This window comes from Chiloscyllium punctatum, chromosome 13, assembly GCF_047496795.1.
Source record: "Chiloscyllium punctatum isolate Juve2018m chromosome 13, sChiPun1.3, whole genome shotgun sequence".
Lineage (NCBI taxonomy): Eukaryota > Metazoa > Chordata > Chondrichthyes > Orectolobiformes > Hemiscylliidae > Chiloscyllium > Chiloscyllium punctatum.
The window spans coordinates 96,716,773-96,735,713 of record NC_092751.1 but is presented as its reverse complement, the minus strand read 5'-3'; the positions used below and the strand labels follow the sequence as shown (position 1 = coordinate 96,735,713).

Here is an 18,941-nt window from a genome sequence, read left to right as displayed (position 1 = left end):
TTCACCTTCCTGATTTCCTTCTTCATTACCACTCCTGTTATGAAATGCTGATAAAACCAATAAACACTCTGACCTGTATTATTTAAAAACAACTAAACTCATTACATGTTGCAGGGCTTCCCAAAATGGGGGCTGGGGTCCTAAATGAGGCTGCAAGCTAAAAGTTTGGAATCATGAGATCTAAGATTGCAATAGGAACCATGGAGTTCAGACCAAGTTGCAAGTTACCAAGTTTCTGTTTGAGGTTGTTACTGTTGCTCCATTGTTGATGTTAGGTGCTAAAACATGGCCCTTCATTCTCCAGTCCTTGGGGCACTCTTCTGAGTGAGCTTGTCACCATCTTAGACCAAAACCAAAAGAACTGTGAATGTTGTAAATCAGAAACAAAAACTGAAGTTGATAGAAAAGCTCAGCAGCATCTGTGAAGAGAAATCAGAATTAACGTTTTGGGTCCAGTGACCCTTCCCCTAAGATGAGACTGATTGAAAAAGTAAGCCGTTTCGATGATTTTCATTCAATATGTTGCAAAGATATCAGAGTTAGCATTTTTCAGTCAGTGTGGAAATATATACTTTGGATAACTGAAACTTTGAAGTACGACCTTTGTGAACCTAATCCTTTAGCCACAACAATGGTTCACATTTTTAAAGGTTTTAAGTGAGCGAAATCAGTTGTATAATTTGGATGATATCAGGTCAAAGTCAAACCAGACACAATGCTAGAACCAGCAAACAATGACCCTTTGAATGAACATTCACTTAAAATCACCTTAATGTGGACTATACAAGGCTAGTTTCAAAAGATGTTTGTTTTACTGTTTTACCTCAGTCCTTCCTTGTCAGGGTACAATACTGTAAGTCATTTTTTAGACCTTTGCTCAAATGGCTGTTGCTGATTCATGAATCTTGGCAGTCAGTGTCAGCAGGCAATTCAGCCATGGAATACTTCAAAGATCTCTCTGATTCTTTTCTAACCTAGTTCTTCAACAGTGCTAACTCCTGCTCGAAATAAGTAGCGATTGATTTTCCTTTGGCTGAACAGCGCTTTGCAGTCAGTTGTACTATTTCTATCATTGTTAACCCATTTACTTTGTTTGTATTTTGCTGGCAAGTGGTGTTACTTAAGAGCTACTAAGATGGTGGAGGCAGAGGACGAGCGTGTTAGTGCCTGAAATGCCTTTCATTCTTCCATCCAGGAAAATCATTTAATGATGCATAGCAGAGCCACATAAATCTGTCATTTTTCCTCTGCATGTGCTGTTTATAAATAAATAGTTGCTTAGTCGTACAAAACTTGAGTATTGCTGAACAAAGAAACATGGTATTCAAACCTTTCATCCTGCATGATGGGGGGTAGACGTGGAAATAGTGACATAGAGGCAATGTCACTGGACAAGTAATCAAGAGGTCCAGGCTAATGCTGAGGAGCAGCAGGTCAGACAGCATCCAGGGAGCAGGAAAATCGACGTTTCGGGCAAAAGCCCTTCATCAGGCAAGTTCTTTTACCCGAAATGGCAATTTTCCTGCTCCTCAGATGCTACCTGACCTGCTGTGTTTTTCCAGCACTACTCTGATCTCCAGCATTTGCAGTCCTCACTTTTGCCTGGTGCTGAGGAGCAGCAGATTCCAATCTCTCCACAGCTGTTGGTGGAATTTAAATTAATCAGTTGCAGAATAAAACCACGAATGCTTTGCAAAGTGCTGCTCATTGTATTTCAGACTATGATGATATCCATCAGCACTGTTAAAGCTTTAAAAATGCAGTAATATGAGCACGCAGGTACATTTTGACCAGAATAAATAGACTTGATTTTCCTTGGTTTTTTTGCAGGTTATGAGGGAAAATGGCTCATCTGAGATTCTAAATAAACTATATGATACTGCCATGGACAAATTAGAAGGCTTAAAGAAAGATTATGATGCACTAAGAAAACGGTACAATGAGAAGATTGCCAACCATAACACTGACCTCAGCCGTCTAGAGCGGGTGGAAGAGGAAAATCGACGTTTTCAGAAACAGAATGAGATGCTGATGAAGCAAACTGACTCTGCTGTTGTGGAGAAAACTTCAATTCAGCAACAGTATTTATCTACATTGAAGAGGTGAATCATAGAATCATACAGTATAGTCAGCCCATTGAGTCTGCACCAACTAAAAGCAACTCTAAATCTGCACAATCGACTCTTCAGCATTTGGTCCATAACCTTGAATGTTATGATATTTCAAGTGCTCATCCTCGCACTTTTTAAAGTTTGTGAAATTTTCCACCTCAGTTACCTTTCCAGGCACTGAATTCCAGATTCACACCCCCTCTGGCTGAGTTTTCTTTTTCTCGAATACCCTCCAAACTTCCTGCCTTTCACCTTAAAATTATACCCCTGTTGTTGACCTTTCAGCTAAGGGGAACCACCCTGTCCTTGTCCCTCATAACCTTTATACACCTCAATTGGGTTCTCTGTCACCCTTCTCTGCTCTAAAGAAAGCAACCTGAGCTAATCCACTGTAGCTAAACTGTTCCATCCCAGGCAGCATCCTGGTGAACCTCCTGTGCATCCCCTCTAGTGCAACCTCTTCCTTCCTTAGTACAGTGAGCAGGACTATACGCAATACTTCAGCTGTGGCCTAACCAAAGTCCTGTGCAGCACCAGCATAGCCTTCCTGCTCTTATAATCTGTGTGAAGGACAAAGTTGACATACGATAGTTGTGTTAAGAAACTGGTATAGACCCAAAAAGAACTATGTTTCCTGAAGTGTATTAATCCAGTATAAATGATGCAAGGTGGAATTTATTGAAGTTTTAGCATTTTCAGACATATTTGGCATTTTCAGACATATTTGGAATCCTGACTCTTAAGAAGGGAACGTGATTTTCGAAGCTATGTTGTGTGCAATTAGTAACATGAGTATTGATGATCTGATCATTTTTCTCACATCTATTACAAAGCTGATTGGGGCCAGATGTTCACAGGTAAAGGGACTGCTGAAAAATGGGAAGCCTTCAGAAATGAGATAACAAGAGTCCAGAGAATGTATATTCCTGTCAGGGTGAAAGGAAAGGCTGGTATGTACAGGGAATGCTGAATGACTAAAGAAATTGAGGGTTTGCTTAAGAAAAAGAAGGAAGCATATGTCAGGTATAGACAGGATAGATCGAGTGAGTCCTCAGAAGAGTGTAAAGGCAGTATAAGTATACTTAAGAGAGAAATCAGGACGGCAAAAAGGGAACATGAGATAGCTTTGGCAAATAGAGTTAAGGAGAATCCAAAGGGTTTTTACAAATACATTAAGGACAAAAGGGTAACTAGGGAGGGAATAGGATCCCTCAAAGATCAGCAAGGTGGCCTTTGTGTGGAGCCACAGGAGATGGGGGAGATACTAAACAAGTATTTTGCATCAGTATTTGCTGTCAAAAAGGACATGGAAGATATGGAATGTAGGGAAATAGATGGTGACATCTTGAAAAATGTCCATATTACAGAGGAGGAAGTGCTGGATGTCTTGAAATGCATAAAAGTGGATAAATCCCTAGGATTTGATCAGGTTCACCCTAGAACTCTGTGGGAAGCTAGGGAAGTGATTGCCGGGCCTCTTGCTGAGATATTTGTATCATTGCTAGTCACAGGTGAGGTGCCGGAAAACTGGACATTGGCTAATGTGGTACCACTATTTAAGAGCGGTGGTAAGGACAAGCCAGTGATCTATGAACCAGTGAACTTGCCCACCACCGACAGTGAGCTTGTCGGTGGTGGGCAAGTTGTTGGAGGGAATCCTAAGGGACAAGATGTACATGTATTTGGAAAGGCAAGGACTGATTAGGGATAGTCAGCATGACTTTGTGCATGGGAAATAATGTCTCAAAAACTTGATTGAGTTTTTTGAAGAAGTAACAAAGAGGACTGATGAGGGCAGAGCAGTAGATGTACGCTATATGGACTTCAGTAAGGTGTTCGACAAGGTTCCCCATGGGAGACTGATTAGCCAGGTTAGATATCATGAAATACAGGGAGAACTAGCGATTTGGATACAGAACTGGCTCAAAGATAGAAGATAGCGGGTTGGTGGAGGGTTGTTTTTCCAGACTGGAAGCCTGTGACCAGTGGAGTGCCACAAGGATCAGTGTGCATCCACTACCTTTTGTCATTTACATAAATGATTTGGATGTGAGCATAAGAGGTATAATTAGTATGTTTGCAGATGACACCAAAATTGGAGGTGTAGTGGACAGCGAAGAAGGTTAGAGTGGTGCTGGAAAAGCGCAACAGGTCAGACAGCATCCGAGGAGCAGGAAATTGATGTTTCGGGCAAAAGCCCTTCAATCCTTGGATGGTGCATGACCTGCTGAGCTTTTCCAGCACCATTCTAATCTTGACTCTAATCTCCAGCATCTGCAGTAACCACTTCTGACCAGCAAAGAAGGTTACTTTAGATTACAACGGGATCTTGATCAGATGGGACAATGGGCTGAGAAGTGGCAGGTGGAGTTTAATTCAGATAAATGTGAGCTACTGCATTTTGGGAAAGAACTTGTGCACTTTATGGTAAGGTCCTAGGGAGTGTTGCTGAACAAAGAGACATTGGAGTGCAGGTTTAATACTCCTTGAAATTGGAGTCGCAGGTAGATAGGATAGTGAAGAAGGTGTTTGGTATGCTTTCCTTTATTTGTCAGAGTGTTAAGTACAGAACTTGGGAGGTCATGTTGTGGCTGTACAGTGCATTGCTTAGGCCACTGTTGGAATATTGTGTGCAGTTCTGTTCTTCCTATTGCAAGGATGTTGTGAAACTTGAAAGGGTTCAGAAAAGATTTACAAGGATGTTGCCAGGGTTGGAGGATTTGAGCTATCAGCAGAGGTTGAATAGGCTAGGGCTGTTTTCCTTGGAGTGTTGGAGGGTGACCGTTATAGAAGTTTATAAGATCATGAGGGGCATGGATAAGATAAATAGACAAAGATTTTTTTTCCCTGGGGTGGGGGAGTCCAGAACTAGAGGGCATAGGTTTAGGGTGAGAGAGGAAAGAGACCTAAGGGGCAACTTTTTCATGCAGAGTGTGGTATGTGTATGGAATTCGCTGCCAGAGGAAGTGGTGGAGGCTAGTACAATTGCAGCATTTAAAAGGCATCTGGATGGGTATATGAAGAGGAAGGGTTTGGAGGGGTATGGGCAGGTTGCTGGCAGGTGAGACTAAATTGGGTTAAGATATCTAGTTGGCATGGACAAGTTGGACTGAAGGGTTTGTTTCTGTGCTGTACATCTCCATGACTGTATGTCTATTAGTCCTCATAAGAGTTTGAGGCCAATGGAGGGAATCATGTGATATCCACTGTTAGTGTATCAATTCTGGCCTTTCAGATATCCAGGCTGTTTTTTTTATTAAATCTCCAGTATTCCACATAAAACTGAACTGCCAGTCATCCACTCCAATAGCGTCTTCTCAATTTGATGCCAAAAAAACAATTTTTCACAAATGTAAAGTAAATGATTATGTGATAGCAAAATATCATGCCATCTGGTGCATATAGTACAGCTCAAATGAAAGTTAAAATTTAGAATTGTGGTAAATTGTGCACATAGTATTCGAGAGAGAGAGGGGAAAGACTTAAAATGAATCTAAGGGGCAACTTCTTCACGCAAAGGATAGTGCATGTATAAAATGAACTGTCAGAGGAAGTGGTGGAGGCTAGTACAATTACAGCATTTAAAAAGTATCTGGATGGGTATATGAATAGTAAGAGTTTAGATGGATATGGGTCAAGTGCTGGCAAATAGGACTAGATTAATTTAGGATATCTGGTTGGCATGGATGAGTTGGACTGAAGAGGTCTGTTCCTGTGCTGTACATCTCTGTGACACTCAATGGTGAGATGCAAATTTTCAGTGTTCTATAGAGCTGAGTTCTCAGTCTTGCCTTGGTAATTTGGGTGTAAAGGTTCACAATTTTTTTTACAGCAAAGGAGACAAAATCTCAGTAAACTGGGTGTTTTGCAAATGCCAGTAAATCCCTACGCTCTTATTGGTGTATGGATCTAAAGACACCCAATGGCAAGGTCTCCTTCCAATTTGTGGCTGATAATTTTTTTGAAAGAGAATGACTAATATATAATGTAAATCAACTTTAAAAAAATTGTCCCTAAATATGACACGGCAGCAGTGTTCCATCTATAAATATATCAGAAAGTATTATGTTTGAAGTTCAGATAATGAAAGTGGTAAAGGCAAACATTTTAAAAATGAAATATTCAAATGATGATTTATTATAATATTTTGTGTTTCCACTGAACCTTCTAAACATATTGACATTGTTTGAAATGCTTGTTAAGGAAGAGTAGAGAACAAAGATACTTAATTCTAGTAAAATATAACTTAATTCTTGTGATTTATTTTAATTAGAAACATTAAACTTTATCTACTTTGACTTTGTTTCCAAAGATATGACTCAATCCAGCATGAGTTAAGTAAGGCAACTGTACAAAACAAAGAGCTTCAGAGAGAAATGGAACGGTTACAAACTGAAGTGACACGATTCAAGACATTACAGCTGAAAGCTGTAAAGGATGCAGAGAAGTACAAGGAAGAGAGGGATACGGTGCTGAATGAATACCGCCTGGTCATGAGTGAAAGAGACCAAGTACACAAAGAAATTGACAAGCTGCAAACTGAATTGGAATTGGCACAGGGTCACCTAAAGAACACATCATCAGAGAGAAAAGTAGCTGGTGAAGAACTTGAAGCTCTTCGACAGGTACGGTCAAACAGGCTATCCTTTGAATACTTCTCAAACTATCTTTCCAATATCTCTAAACCATGGAATTCCAAGCTTCCCTTGAAGTTTTATTTTGTTTTCTATCCACAGCTCTTTACATAGGTTTCTCTGTGTTAAAAAGTATTGTGATGTTTTAGTACTTTGCTGTTCTCATCCATGTTATACATAGGAAGACGTTTGAATTTACGCACATATGCAGTGGTTGTAGTTCTTGGTTTGATTAAGTTTTTAAAAACTGTTGTAATCAAAATGCATATAAGTAATTTACTGAGGTTCTTGGATAGTCAAGAGTATTCCATTTCTCTCTTCATTGCTTCCCATAGTGCCAGCTGTGATGCAACAATTGTTTTTAATTAAAGTGTTTCATATATTCTCAAGAAAGAAAATGAGGGATATCAATCTCTTGGAGATAAGTTCAAAGGCAAGTGATGTCTTTGTATCCATGGTCCCTGAAAGCTATTTAGACCATGAGATACAAGAGCAGAATTAGGCCATTCAGCTTACTGAGCCTGCTCCATCGTTCGATCATGACATGTTTCTCAATCCCAAACCCCTGCCGCCTTCCCCCTAACCCTTGATCCCCTTGTTAATCAAGAACCTATCTATCTTTGTCTTAAATATACGAATGATTTGGCATCCACAGCCTTGTGGCAATGAGTTCCAGAGATTCACCACCCACTGGTTGAAGAAATTTATAGTTACTGATATTATCAGCTTTGCAATCATATTTGGGTGGACTATGGTCTTTTTAAATTACATTGCACTTTATATGAGAGTACTCCATTTCATATTTCTGAGAAAACTGCCTGATGGAAATTTGAAGCAGACATTTACTGTATATTTTTTAAAGCGTTGACGATTTTCTCTTTATTGCAATTGTTGTATAATGCCCAGCGGGCACAATATATCATCTGATCAGAGCAGTTGAGACCCGCTACAATACCAGTTCCCGAATTCTCAAGCAAATTTTGTCCCTGTAACATTGATAAATTAATCAAGGAAAACAAATGCATTAATTTAGAAGATTTCACTTTGAAAAGTCTTAGTTAAAATGTGGCTTAATTAGTTATGACTCATTCCCTTAACCAATCTAGTTATTACTTTGGTTTTGCAAGAAAAGTATTTAGGATGAGTTTGGCAAAGTCTACATGTCAATTTACTGATTAATTGAATGAAAATTTTCTAATTACAATATTACGTAACTTTCATCCCTCTTCACCTTCTAAAAATTATACGACCTTGGACCCCAAATATGAGGATAATTTTGAACTGTCACTCAATCACCAATTTTGTCTGTTCCCGGATATTGAATTTGATTTGCATTGGCACCCCATCCCGTTGTTCCCTGCCCAGACATTTATTGGTTTTGAAAATATTTTAGAGGTTTTGCAGTTTCCAATTTTGTGGTGTTTATTTGTTTTGTGATGTGAGAGTGCTGGTCCAAGGCCTAGAATCTACTAGTGTCTGACCCAGTAGGAATTTCATATTGGAATGCTGATAAGCTAAATTCAATTATTATGCTACAGTTCAAAATTTTATCTAATGTCATGACGTCCAAGCCCATTGATGTATGTTGAGTCTTTTATTCTAGTGAGGTCTTAGTTAATCTCTGTGATCCATTGAATTGGGTTTTTCTGGAATGGCAATGTCATGTTTGTTAGCCATTTCTCTGCACTCCTCAACTTAAACTTGTTTGGACTTGCTGGAAATTCAACCTGATTATGGCATTGAGAGGTAACATGGGCTGGACCTGAATCAACAGCAGACTCTCTCCTTTACCAATGCCATTTAAGAATTGGAGGAAAACGGAGGAATTATAGAAGAAAGATAAACTAGAATTGGGTCATAGATAATACAGAAAAATAAAGTGGGAAAGAAAAATTGGACTGCAAAAGAGAGGAAGAAACAAAAGAAAATTAGGAAAACGTTTGAAACATTTTAAAATTTGACATCTTAACAATTTTTAACAACTGAGAGATCTCTTAAAAGGTCGAATACTTTAAATTGTTGACTTTTTGGGCCAGAGAGGTTGGAAAAAAAATATTTTCATTCAACCAGCTAAAACCTGTAGAGAATGGGAAATGAATCAGAACCTTTTGGCACAGAGGTAGGGTCCATAACGCTACTCCAAAAGGCCCTCTCGGAGATTCGATGATTGCATTAACATGTTAGTAAATTTATTTGATGCTGTTTAATTTCCAGCCCTAACTTGTTTTATTTTTGGCAGCAGTAGACGTTTGGCAAACCCTAATGGGAGTCAGGCATGTTTGGCTAACTTTCATGATATAGGCTAGTGTGTTGCACTTTATTTCATAGGAGGTTACAAAGGGTTTTTTTAAAATCATTTTGTACCACCTTTAGGCTGCAATAGTTGTGCAATTTTGTAGTGTAAATCCCTGTTAGTGAAAACCCAACAAGTGACTTGAACAGTTCGACTGTAATATAATAATAAAGTAAACTATTCAGAATTTTGAAATATGGTGCTAACCGACCAGAAAGAGAAGCTATCAAATTTTGCTCAAAGTGCATGTATCTTTTAAAATAAAGCAAGAGATGGTGCAGTGATAATTCCTCTGAATAGCCTGTCCTCTGCAGTAGAAAAAAATGGAAGTGTCCTCTGACTCTTTGCCTGTTACTGATGTTGACTATTGTGTTGCCAGAAAAAGCTGAGCCAAGGCTTAGAAATTCCTTTCAACTACGAGCAGTTTAACTGACTGTACATAAGCTGTGATCACATTGTTCACCCAGCCTTTCAACCAGAATTTGAACACTCAAGGAAGATGTGACATTGAAGGTGATTAGCTTTTTTGGTAAAATGGAAGCAGCAAATGAAATCCAAAAACAACACCAGGTCATCAGGATGAAAGAGAAGAATTTTTTTTTTAAATCAGTGTTTCACATAATCATCCCAGTAGTTGGACATTTCAATGACTAATGCATTTTGGTGTTTTCTAGCATTAAATGCTCAAGTACCCAAGTCTTGCAATGATATTGATCCATGTTTCTCTTGAGCAGATGGAAAAGATTTAATATAAAAGTATTCTTCAATTTACATGAACAGCTGAATCCAACTAAAAACAAGTGTTACAGAACTGTTGCAGAGTGCAACTTCTGAAAGTACAACTGTATTTTGGTTCAAAGTGAAAGCGACATGCAAGACAGTGTTTTTACTGTGTTGGATGAAAATAGTGATGTGACTTGTGTATTGCAACTAAATTTCAGGAGCTTCATTCTGCGTTGGTAGAACGAGATCATGCTATCTGTGAAAGGAATGAACTGCTGGAGAAATACTGCCATGAAGTGAAGGACAAAGCAGAAGCTCAAAAGGAGCTTGATCAGGCTTGTAAGGATATTGAGACTGTGAAAGAAGAGAGAGATGTTGCTAGGAAGGAAAGAACAGAAGCTATCATCCAGAGAGATCAGTTGCTGCGGGAGTACTACCAGGCCCGACAGGTGAATTTTGCCCTTGTATGGAGTTGTTTCATTGCTATTTATTATACATTTCTTTTAATTCTGTGAATACCCCATTGCCTTTTTGTACACATTTTTAAAAATCTAGATTATTTCATATGTTAATTTTTTAAAAGAAGAATTTCAACTCTGACAAATCACAAAACACATTAAATTCTGCTGGTTTCTTAGAATTGGAACTTGCCTTTCAAGAAAATGAAAATTCCAGAGCAGAACAAGAATAATGGCTATCATTACTGACTTTTTATTATCTCAGTCTTCCAAGAGTGTTAGGGAGCTTCTTACTGTCAAATGTAAGGGCCAGCTAATGGGACAACAGACATGCTGCTCAGTTTAGTCATGACTGATGGACATAAAAAGTATCGAGAAATGTTGTTCTCTCCGGGCTAAGTATGAACTGATGGAAGTTTGTCCTGAGCTAAACTGGAAGTGACAAAGGTGCGAATAAAAAATGTAGCCAGCATTTTATTTTTCTTAGTTGAATTACTCTCCACTCCTTAAGTATTAATGTAGTAGTTAAACTTAATAATAATGCTTTTGAATAAACAGTTAGACTTTTGGGTAATGCAGGCACTTTCATTAATGCCTAATTGGTGAAAGCAAGCCAGAACAGTTTATATATTCCCAAAATGTTTGGAAACGGACTCTGTGGTTTAAAATATTTTTGAACAATTAGATAAAAAGGTAAAACTGCCATATTCCCAGAGAGCCACAGGGCTGCTCTTTCATTTGAGAGAGATGACTAGTGATAGTTTAAGCAGAAGGTCACCACGCCTCAGACAAAGGATGAGGCTGAGAAGATGGGACCTTCGTGGTAACCTCATGGAATTGAATCTACACTGTTGGCATCACTCTGCATCGGAAACCAGCCATGCAGTCACTCAAGCAAACTGACATCCTAACAACTGGATATACAAGGTGACTGAATTGAAGCAGCGATTATTGCCCACAGTCATATGGTGATATTTTAACGTTGGCATCGTCTGATGATTTCTTTGACCAAACACTAGTTTATGGTTTGGAAGATTGTGGATTCAAGTTCCCATCCCCAGGAACTTAAGCTTAAAATCTAGGTTGACATTGCATTACGAAACTGAGGGTGCATTATTCCAGAAAGCAGATTATCTGACCATTGTTAAATTGCTGTGTGTGAGATCTTTGTGTGTGAAAATAGGCTGTTGTTTTCTCCAGTAGTAACTACTTCAAAAATGTTTTATTATCTGTGAAGCATTGTACAATGTATTGAAGTTATGAAAGGCACTATATAAACACAAATCTTTCTTTGCAATAAAGAAGCCAAATGTATAGGAATCTATAACAGGCATCTTGAAACCAACATTTTTTCAAACTCCATAAGCTCATTTAGAGTTTTTTTTAAGCTTTTATGTATTTGAGAAACACAAAGCTTCCAGTGTTTACTGTATAATATTTCACTCTGAAAATACAGTATAGAATAGGAAAGTTACAAATTTTCCACTTACATTGGTGTGGTAGTATTTAAAGTGAGAGCATTCAGTGCTAGAATCTGTACACAAAAGAAAGCTCTGAACTTCCGTGTTGGCATGTATTGTCATTGCTTGAGGTGGATGACGTGTAGGTGTGTTTATTTTGCTATTGCACATAATAGTATGCAGCATTCCTCCACTATGAAACATGCTTTCTTCCTGAAATCCCATTCCCTGGATATGTTGTATTACTGTTAGATTCATCGTGTACACCAGTGGCATTACAACATAGGTGTAGCAAATCAGACTCATTTACAATGGATATTGCAACACAATAAAAATAAAATATTCAACAACCCTCAAAATTGCCCAGTTGTTTCTAACCAAGCCTAATAAATAATCATAAATGGATATTAGATAGCAAACTTATGCTTAACCTAAAAAAAACCTTGATTAATAATGTAACTTTAGCAGAACATGGAGAAACAGCAAGGCAATCTACTTGATATGATCTAATCCCAATGCTCTTTACAACGCTACACTCGCTTTAATGCATACAGACAAACAGTTGCAGTTAAGGGATAAATTTTTTTAAAATACAGAATTTAATTTGTTAGCACAATGGTTTCATGATATTTACTAGGCCTTCAGAAATCCTCAAATGTTGTATTCTAGACACGTAGGATTGTAACTTGCTTGAATTAGAAAACCACTGACGCATGCAAATAACTTCTGCAGGTGGTGGGAGACTTGCTTGTGTCTTACATACTGAGGTTCTTTTCACAGAACGTGCAGTAATTTGATAACTGGCAGATAACTAGAGAGCAACCAAAACTTTATCCAGCAGCATTCATGGCCATATCCAAAACCCAGTCCAAACCAGTTCAATTTATGGTTTCTTTGTTTTTTTTCCAGCATTCTCTTTGTTTGAACGGCTGGAACTGGCCTCCCTTTGATTCAAGCAGCAGCCAGCCCTTGAGTGTAATTCATCTCAGGTGCTGAAACATTTGCAGTATTCTTAAAGCAGCAATCAACTGCATTTAAATTTCCAGGCCAATTCCTATAAGCGAATATCAGTTTATTGTTTCCTTTTTTTAAAGCTGTTGCTCAAAGTCCAAAGTTCAGCTCTCAGTGCCAGGTAAAAATAAGGAAAATAAAGAAAAACAGTGATGGTCCCAACATTATCTTCATTAGTTGTTCCTGGTCATCTTTGGACAAAAGCCATTTTCTGAGGTTGTCATCTTTCACCTTGTGGTTCCTGATGATTGTTCTCTTAAGTGGACCACAGTGACTACCTATCAATGCCAAGCATCACCTGCACATTTTAAAATATTTTATAACATTGCCAGCTTGAATATTGGTCCTTAGGTATTTCAAAGATTACGCAGTGTCCATAGAAGATGGCATTGAATTTTGTGAGAAGCTTGGCATTCTGTGTAACTTCTGAAGAATGATGGTTAACTGGTACTTCTATCTCTTCCTAACCCTCTCCAGAGCACTCTACAAGTTGGATGTTACATTAGGAGAAAATGATTATCCTTCAGATGTTCCTGAATTTGCTGCATGGTGTGCAGGAGAAGGACCCACTTTGCTAGGACTCACTATTTCATTAATTAATGTACCATATGGGCGAGGTTAAGATTTGCCAGTTCTGAAATAACTATACGTTAGCACAATGATTAGACTGAATCCCTCAGAGCACCTAGAATTCTTTGACATCCAGTACTGAGCAGTTTTTGATCATTTTTACCAGAAGTTTGTTTCCTGTTTGTTTTGCAATTTGGAAGGGGTGTAACATGCCAATTGCTTGCTTACACCCAGAGGTGACTATGTCTGCTCCTGCAACTGTTTTGATGGGTAGCCATTTCTAGAATTGACTTATTTCATTACAGTTGTAGACTCCATTGATGATGGACTTTTCTTAAAGGCATTTATGATGCCAGAAAGATATTAACTTCTCCAAGTAGACAGGCAAATTTCACCACAGCCCATTTTCCATTTATCTTGAACATTCTATTAATTCAGCATATGCATTCAATTTTATTTTAAAGTTCTGTGTTTTCTGCTGAAAAATGAGTCAGTTAAGGAACCAGGTCTTCCTCTCGGGATGTGCAATTACAGTTAGTGCCATATCTGGCTTTGTCTTTTGAAAATGTTCATTATCTTCTGAATGCCAGTTATTCATTCAAGACAGTTTCAGTGCTGCAATTCGCTGTTGTCGTGGTGGCCACTCTGAAACCAGAATAAGTTATGCCACTTTCTGTCATTCATCATAGTTAAGTTCATTCATCTGTCTAAAAGAGCATTACATTTAGTTTTCTATTAATCTTGCTGCCTGTGAAAGAAGTAGTCAAGGGCAATGAAGGTGTTGAAATTGAAGATTATGGCACGTATTAACAACCTGCTGTTCATAAGGGAATGTATGAAATTACCCATAGTTCACAAAGGACCAAAGCTATTTCTCTCCATTAGACACAGACAGATAAGTGGTTAAATATATCTTGAGGGGAACCACACCACAGCCATGAGGCAAGACAAAGAGGCAGACTTTGACATACTAGCACTCAGGGAAATCCCACAGAATATTTGTAACCTTCTAATTTTATTCCTGATTTCTGCATTTGCAGGCTTTTCTTTTTAATTAACCTTCTCATCGTCATCCACAGTTCAAATGAAAAATAGTATGAACAAAAGTAATGCAGTGTATATAATTTAAAACTTGCAACATTACATTACTCAGTTATTTTAGGTAGCATTGTTCAATTATAATAAATGAGAAACACTTTGACTGTTCAGTAAACACAAGTTCATCAAGTGCTGTTTGCATTCATTGATGTCAATGATTGTATGTAGGTTAGCTCAATCAATCTCTTGGGTGGTTAAAGAACATTAAATTTTTCTAGTGATCACAAATTTCTGGTTGTGATCTTAATTGTTATACAGTTAGGCACTTAAGTGGTAAAGGCTGTGGCTGTGATTATTTTACCTGACCAGTGTTACAATTCTTCATGTGCCCTTCACATCTTCAGGGCCTCCCAAACACTTACTATCCAGTGACGTTGGAGAAAAACTGCTGTTTTGTTAACAAACCATGTAACCAACCATTTATAGCATGACCCAGAATGTCAAATACACGTAAATAATGCTAACTTTTGGAAAGCTTTTTCATTTCATTTTTTGAAGCGATGGCAACTAATAATCACTTTTATAAAAGTAACAACAGTAGTGGGCATCAAATTAGCAAGAATGAACAAAGAGTGACTGAGTAAAAATATCTTTGTCCTTATCAAAGCAGATTACCTTTTTTAAATTTAATAAATGAAACATGAACATCTGGCATGTTTCCTCAGATTTGGCATTGAATAACTGTTTCCTATTTCCTGACCAATTGCTCTGTACAAATATAGTATATTTTTGTATTATGGTTCATAGGATGATAGATTATTGTTCAAATTTTCAAAGCAGCACAAATTGTTTAGTGTTTGAATTTACAGAAACAAGATTCAGCGACATTGGACATGGAAAGAGCCAGTAAGGAAATCGAGATGCTTCGGAAGCAGTGTGAGGCAATGTCCCAGGAACTGAAGGAAGGCATACAGGAGGCAGAAGTAGCTAAACGTAGACGAGACTGGGCATTCCAAGAGCGAGATAAGATAGTTGCAGAAAGAGAGAGTATAAGGTAAGTGCACTTGAAAATTAGTTACGTTAATGAATTAATTAGCTTAAGCTTACAGGTCACACATTTTCCTTCACCGAAGTTTTAGGTTTGCTATCCAAACGTCATTTATAATAGAGTTTTGGGAATGATTACTGCCCAGCACTTCAGTACTGTACTGGAATGGAATGGGGCTGTGGTTAGCAGAGAGATATGACAACAGACTTGACTTCTCATCAAGGTTTGCCACTAAGCCACTCTTTTCACCAACTCACCTAGATCTTGAAACTGTTGGCTGTATTATTAATTAAAGTTTTTTTTTTGAAAAATGTAATTGGTGGAGATTTCAATCTGAAGTCCTTAAAAAAGGCCCTTCTGCCAATTGAAATTAGCAGCTGCCAGCACTTTCAGAATCCTATCTTATCTAGCGTTCATGTACTTAAGCTATTTGGTACTGTCTGAACAGTGACTTGATCTTTCCTTTTCTGACTCAATGCTATTCAGACTAATTGTAATGTTGCATGGAACAGCAATTGAAATTAAGACGTTCTAGCATGGGTACCTCAGCTTTTCACAGCTTATACCATTTAAGCCATTGCTGGGAAGTGGTAAAATTCTTTCACTGTGTTTTTTGAAGAATATATCCAGGTTATTTTGAAACAGATGTGTTAGATGAGATTAATTTTCCTACATTATATTTGTGTTTAGTCCCTATGAATATAATTAGGTCACAAACAAGATTCATAACTTTCTATGTACCATAAACATATTTTTGCATTTCGATCATAATTTAATTTCTAATATTGTCCTCCCTCTTTCTCTCTGTTTACTGTTTTGTCACTGTTCACTCTTGGCACCACGCATGTCCAACTTTTTCCTTCCTCACAATCTCTGCTTCCCCTCTCTTCCCAACATATTTCCATCCATCATAATTTGATATTGCTAGTTGCCATACATGGTCATCCAACCTCTGCCATTCTAATGGACTGTTGTGGTGAAGCTACTTCTGTGCGTCCACAAGCTGCCTTCATTTTAACTGCGTCATTACTATTTCAAAGTATTAAAATAAAAGTTTCCTCTATTTTATGAAGAAAGAGCAGGTTTTGTACTTCCGGTGGTGGCAGGGAAAGGTGCCAGGAGTGGGGTGTACCTGTGCCAACACCACTCCCCTCACTTCCATTCAAGGCTCCAGAGGGTCCTTCCACATCCATCAGAAATTTACCTGTACCTCTACCAATGTCATCTACTGTATCCGATGCACCCGATGTGGTCTCCTCTACATTGGGGAGACAGGTTGCCTTCTTGCGGATTGTTTCAGAGGACATCTTTGGGACACCCACACCCACCAACCCCACCGCCCTGTGGTTGAACACTTCAACACCCCTCCCACCCTATCAAAGAATTGCAGGTCCTGGGCCTCCTCCACTGCCAAACTGTTACCACCCTACGCTTGGAGGAAGAATACCTCATATTCCGCTTTGGGACCCTGCAACCACATGGGATAAATGTGGATTTGAACAGCTCCCTCATTTCCCCTCCCCCCACATTATTCCCAATCCCAAGCCTCCAAACCGTCACCGCCCTCCTGACCTGTCCAACACCTTTCCCATATATCCGCTATACCACCCACCCCCCCCCCCCCCCCCAAACCTTATCACCTTCTCCGTCACCATCATCTACCTATTGCTTTCTCAGCTACCTTATCCCCACACCCCTCCCGTTTATTTCTCAGCCCCTGGCCCACAAGCCTCGTTCCTGATGAAGGGCTTGTGCCCAAAATGTCTATTCTCCTGCTTGAATGCTGCCTGACCTGCTGTGTTTTTCGAGCAATACACTCTCTAATCTGATCTCCAGCATCTGCAGTCCTTACTTTCTCCATATCATTTTTCAATCCTGTGTAATTTGACTGTTGTCTTTACTATATGTTATGACAAAATGTATACACTGTTTTGATTCTGTTCATCCGAAATGTTTTTGTTAGAACTTTATGTGATAACTTACGGCGGGAAAGAGACAGAGCAGTGAGTGACCTGGCAGAAGCTCTTCGGGATCTAGATGATATGATGAAACAAAAGAATGATGCTATACGTGAACTGAAGGAACTGAAGTAAGTAGTAATATTTTAAATGTGTGCCTGGTTTGATTAATGCTGGCCTGTTCCATTTGAACGAAAAAAGAATTTTAAAAAATTATAGAATCCCTACATTGTGCAAGCAGACCATTCAGCCCATCTGGTCCACACCAACCCACCGAAGAGCATCCCACCCAAGTCAACCCCCTCCTTCACCCTATCCCTGTAACCCTGCATTTCCTATGGCTAATACATTTAGCCTGCACATTTTTGGACAGAGAGAGTACTGAAGCACCGGGAGGAAACCCACGTAAACACAGGGAGAATGTGCAAACTCCACACAGACAGTAGTCTAAGGCTGGAATCGAACCCGGTTCCCTGATGCTGTGAGGCAGCAGTATTAACTACTAAGCCACTGAACGGGCCGTTTGGAGGAAAAAGTGTTCATATTTTTAACCAACCTTTCAAAATGTTTTGCCTTATGCTATAAAAGTAGCCAGCTATAAAATGTCCTAAACTAAGTCTCAATTATTTTTCAGTTGCTTTAGAATCCTAGTAGCAACATTTTAAGACTAGGATATACTCTGGTCCATGTTTCTACAATACTGCTAACTTATAATGGACCAATTACAGTCAACGTTGAATGTCTATAGTGTAGGACTTGACAGGATAATTCTCCTGCATGCTCCAATTGATCTTCACACTCTAGCACTTGTTTTTAAAGATTAATTTAAAAACAAACTTTACATAATTTTAGCTTCACGTAAGTTATGGAATTGTGCTAAGAATAACTAGGGATATGTGATAAAAACAGGGCCAACATTCTCATGTATGAATAAACGAAAGTATTGCAAACACACCTCAACCCTCAAAAAAAACACTGCTCTTTAAATTATTGATTGGGAGAATTGATGCAGAGTGTATTAAGAAGTAGTGAACAGACTAAAGCCTGCCACATAACTGATAATTTCATATTCTGCTGAATTTCTGACAATAGAGACATTTTATATGAACCAATCATTGTGTACCAAAATAAACATTGTGTGGTAAAGCACAATTCATCCTTAAATGTGTTGCAGATTATCCTGTTCTATTAGTGTGTTAGCTATTAGGATTAAGTAGGAATTAATTTGAAATAAAGCTTTTTAACTAAGTAGTCTAAAAGGTAAAGAAGTAGCTACATCATGTTGGATACAAAAGATCAACCTTTTAAGCTTTCACTTATTTCTGTGTAATTTTGCATAACTCTTAACAAGGTTAAGACTTTAGTTATGCTCATTGCCTTTTTATTTGCAAGTTTGGTATTTCATAATATTGTTAGTTTAATGTTTAATGTAAATGTCTTGATGGCAATTTTAAAATAAATTGGATTTAAGGGAAAGGAGATATTGTATATACAAGCCTGAAAACATTTCTTTTAAATACACAAATATAATCTATGTCCACGGGCTTTTGGTTTTACATCCTTCCTGTCTGCATACTTTCCTTTATAAGAAGAGTGCAAGCTGGATATAGTTTAGTGACAACCCAGTCTGTGGGTAC

At 38.4% G+C, this 18,941-nt stretch overlaps 1 protein-coding gene across 17 annotated transcripts in view; it reads left to right on the top strand.

Moving 5' to 3' along the window:
* LOC140484688 (disks large homolog 5-like) overlaps positions 1–18,941 on the top strand; it is a 218,127-nt gene that overhangs the window by 115,965 nt on the left and 83,221 nt on the right. For 10 of the 17 annotated variants that reach the window (XM_072583356.1, XM_072583355.1, XM_072583354.1 and 7 more), the window contains exons 7-11: positions 1,831–2,102; positions 6,424–6,736; positions 9,980–10,210; positions 15,153–15,352; positions 17,310–17,435. In XM_072583356.1, coding sequence (XP_072439457.1) covers positions 1,831–2,102; positions 6,424–6,736; positions 9,980–10,210; positions 15,153–15,352; positions 17,310–17,435 — 1,142 coding nt within the window. The remainder of the gene's footprint in view (positions 1–1,830; positions 2,103–6,423; positions 6,737–9,979; positions 10,211–15,152; positions 15,353–17,309; positions 17,436–18,941) is intronic. The other 7 variants (XM_072583360.1, XM_072583359.1, XM_072583362.1 and 4 more) reach the window with 2 other exon arrangements.